Raw genomic sequence first — 4171 nt, forward strand, 5'->3', positions numbered from 1 at the left:
GTGTCACTTCTCTCCCTCGTTTCTCAGCAAAAGTGACACCTTTGGAATGTTTATGAACATCATCCAATTCTACTTCAACTGCATCCACAGCCACCTCCATTTCATTATCATTCCTTATTGTCATCTTGTTGGGTGAACTAGAATCATGTTGTTGTTGTATATGATGATTATTCATAGCACTCGACATTGTCTCCTCATCCAGCGACGAATTACTTGTAGTACTTCCATTATTTGGCTCCATTGGCAGCAACAGTGTTGTTGTTTGTTTTTTTCTTCTTGGTTTTCATGATCGCTCAATGATGATGATTGATAACAAATTGGCACAAAATAGTTGTTCGTCCTTCCTAGTTGAGTTTTTTGAGGTTTTATCAGTGGGTTTCATTTTTTTATGAGGATGTAGAAAGAGCGGGAAAATTTGTTTGTTGCTTATTGGGGAGGATTAGTTGACCTATTAGAAGAATGTTCTGAAATGATGGTAATGGGATTGAGTTTTTTCATTGCACAACAAATTAATAGTATGAAGTTCACCCGTTTTGTGCTGCACAGCTTATCATTGGCTTTCTGAAAAATGTCAAATGATGTTAAGTCCACACCAGTATGCGATACTGGGGTCCGAGCCATACCAAATCATACCACTAGCTTGCTGTGCGTGGAATTACAATGCATCTATTGTAGTGGAATATTGTCGAAAAGTTGAAAATTTGTTTGAAAATGAAAAATGATTGAACAATTTTTTGTAAACCACTACAGAAATACCCAATTAATAGGCATTCGTAATAAAAATCTAGTATTTGTCATTGATTTTTACATGACACAATAGTGTCAACGGAAGGGAATTATTAACTCCGAATTTTAAACATCCCTCCGATAAAGAAAAAAACTGTAAAAAAAATGCATCAACACGGAAAGCTCAGACGGGTGGTTATTTTGTTCACCTTCACTCTCATCATGATGTTGGTCATGGGACAAGAAACAGCCAAGACCAAACTCTTCAAGAATATGATTTCCCGAACTCAAAATAATCAAAATTATAAAGGAAGTACTAAAATCGGAAGTGTTCAAGATGGAGTTTGGACCAATGTTTTCCAATTATTTGGATTCCGTTCAGCAAATAATCAAACAGATACTGATAATAATCCAAAATTTATTTCATTATTCTATGATGGAATTCATCAGAGAATGAGAATGGATGGAGCTGGTTTGGGAGGCCCTGCAGCTCAACTCTCTTCCACATCAGTTTTGTTTGAAATTTTGAGATATTATATGAATGTTGTGAGTGTTGATTTTTGTATCTTTGAACATTTGCATCCTAATTCTACTGCTTATGGAGCTAGAGTTTTCCCATTCAGTGGAAAGGGTACTGTGGCTGAAGGAGGATTCACTGTTGCCAAATATTCTGGAGCTAAATTGATTCAAAGTAATGCTATTCTTGAACCATCCAATTTGATTAATGGAATGCAAAAGAGAGTTTGTAATGTCTATAATTTGGATGGAAAGTCTGATCTTGCTATTGGTCTTGGATTTTACTTGTTCAATTATCAAGGACCTACCTATGTTGACATGACTTATTATGAAGATGCCAAGACAGGACAACCAGTAAGATTTGAAATGAAAGATTTGGGAGGTTTTAAGGGAATTACCTCTTGGGATGTATTGAATTTCCAATTCTTTAGTGATAAGGATGATTCTGCTAATGTATTTTCCAAAGATTTATTCTACTGGAATGCCAAACCAACTTGTCATTAATAAAATATAACCTGAATTATTTCAGATATCTTACTCTTTTATTTAAGGAATACTTTCTGCTATTACACATAATTGAAATGTTGCTCTACTAGAAGAGCTTTAGGATATTCAAGTGTAAAATTTTACTTGTATGGGGGTTTGTTTTTCATCAATTATCCAACTTGATTATCCGAAAGTTTGAATTTTCTTTAAATAGCTGAAGAATAGTAGAGATCCTCAACAATAACAACAAAAAGAATGCAAGCCTTGGTTATTGAAGATTACTGTATCCAACCAAATTTTAAACTAGTTTCGGATTTTGAAAAACCATCCAAGTTGAAAGAAAATCAAGTTTTGGTCAAGTTGAAAGCAGCTTCGGTCAACCCAGTCGATTACAAAATGAGAAACGGAGCCACAAGGAAAGCAACTCCAGTCAAATTTCCAACGACGCTATTGGTAAAATATTAGATCAAGAGGGTGAACATTCGTTTAACAATCAACCTTTGACTCCTCCATTCGAAACTTCCAAAAAGAAAGAGTTGAAAATTCTCATATTAGGTGCTTCTGGAGGAACTGGTTTGAGTGCTTGTTTGATAGCTAAACAATTCCTTTCCCTATATTTCCAAACAAAGGTTTATGCTGTTTGTTCTGAGAGAAATATTGACATTGTTACAAAAATGGGAGCAGATGTTGTCATTGACTATACAAAAACATCATCCAAACCTAGAATAGATGGTGAATCTGAAAATCTGAAGAGTATTTGTCAAACCATTAAGGAAGACCATGGAGATTCTTATGTGGATATTGTATTGGATTGTGTTGGTGGAACTGAAATGTATTATCGTGACGTTTGCAATAATTTTGAGTGTAAGAAAGCAAGAGATGGTGTTGCATTCACAACCATTTCACCAAATGTTCCATTCGAACCAAATATGGGACTTTCTTCTTTGATGAAAATTGGATATTTTGTAGTTTCTAATAAGATTAAGTCATTATCGAGTGCTTATCCATCCTTCCACTTTGTTTTCATGGATAAGAACGTAAAAGATATGAATTTACTGATGAATCATATTGTAATTTCGAATCAAGTTTACAATCAACTTCCACTGATGGAATTTGAATTTTCTGCTCAAGGATTAAACGATGCACATAAACAAATGGAATCTCAAAGAACAGTTGGTAAAATCGTTATCAAAATTCAATAAATAACATCTTTGTTCAAGTTGACTTTGTGTGTAATCTTCACAGTAACGGAATTGGATTATATTCCAAACAACTATTTCCAAATCAAGAAGGAATTGTTAAATTCGAATAATTTCATTGGCTTGAAAGTTAAAAATTGGTAATTCCAATCATTCGTTTGTAAGTAAGCGAAGGCAAGTTAATCTTTCAGTAGTTTCCCATTATTGTGAACACCAATGAACAAATTCACCTTTAATTTTAATGATGCTGAATAATTCTTACAAAAAAAAATGGAAGCAACAAGTGCACAATTAAATAATCCTTTTAGTGTTTTTGTTTCATCAAATAATGAAGTTTTTATTGCTGACTATAACAATCAAAGCATTAGAAAAGTATTACAAAATGGAAATATTGTAACAATAGCTGGAAATGGAGATAAAGGATTTAGTGGTGATAATTGTCTAGCAACAAGTGCACAATTAAATAATCCTATTGGTGTTTTTGTTTCATCAATGAAGTTTATATTTCTGACTATTGTAATCATGTAATTAGAAAGATTTTACAAAATGGAACTATTGTAACAATTGCTGGAAATGGAAAACCTGGATTCGGTGGTGATAATGGCCTAGCAACAAATGCACAGTTGAATTACCCTAGAAATGTATATGTTTCATCAAATAATGAAGTTTATATTGCTGACTTTTGTAATCAAAGAATTAGAAAAGTATTACAAAATGGAAATATTATAACAATAGCTGGAAATGGAACTAAAGGATTTAGTGGTGATAATGGTCCTGCAACAAATGCACAATTAAATGGTCCTGCAGGCGTTTTTGTTTCAAATAATGAAGTCTATATTGCTGACTATAGTAATCATGTAATTAGAAAGATTTCACAAAATGGAACTATTGTAACTATAGCTGGAAATGGAAAACCTGGATTCAGTGGTGATAATGGACTTGCAACAAATGCACAATTATATAATCCTTCAGGCACTTTTGTTTCATCAAATAATGAAGTTTATATTTCTGATTGTTTTAATCATGTAATTAGAAAGATTTCACAAAATGGAACTATTGTAACAATTGCTGGAAATGGGAAAGGAGGATTCAGTGGTGATAATGGTCCTGCAACAAATGCACAATTATATAGTCCTTTAGGTGTTTTTGTTTCCTCAGATAATGAAGTTTATATATCTGACTGTTTTAATCATAGAATTAGAAAAGTATTACATAATGGAAATATTGTAACAATAGCTGGAAAT

At 32.9% G+C, this 4171-nt stretch overlaps 2 protein-coding genes across 2 annotated transcripts in view; both read left to right on the forward strand.

The window, feature by feature from the left end:
- Positions 1-948: 948 nt before the first annotated feature.
- NAEGRDRAFT_54697 (uncharacterized protein) lies at positions 949-2930 on the forward strand (the record flags this gene model as incomplete). The annotated part of the gene is made up of 2 exons (XM_002668569.1): positions 949-1596; positions 2358-2930. The coding sequence occupies 2 exons, from the start codon at positions 949-951 to the stop codon at positions 2928-2930; spliced, it is 1221 nt and encodes a 406-aa protein (XP_002668615.1).
- A 267-nt stretch (positions 2931-3197) lies between these two features.
- NAEGRDRAFT_76466 (uncharacterized protein) overlaps positions 3198-4171 on the forward strand; it is a gene marked incomplete at both ends in the record, with an annotated part of 2413 nt that continues 1439 nt past the window's right edge. Inside the window, 2 exons of the mRNA XM_002668570.1 lie at positions 3198-3424; positions 3460-4132. Coding sequence (XP_002668616.1) covers positions 3198-3424; positions 3460-4132 — 900 coding nt within the window. The remainder of the gene's footprint in view (positions 3425-3459; positions 4133-4171) is intronic.

This window comes from Naegleria gruberi (genome assembly GCF_000004985.1).
Source record: "Naegleria gruberi genomic scaffold NAEGRscaffold_163, whole genome shotgun sequence".
NCBI classification, from domain to species: domain Eukaryota; phylum Heterolobosea; class Eutetramitea; order Acrasida; family Naegleriidae; genus Naegleria; species Naegleria gruberi.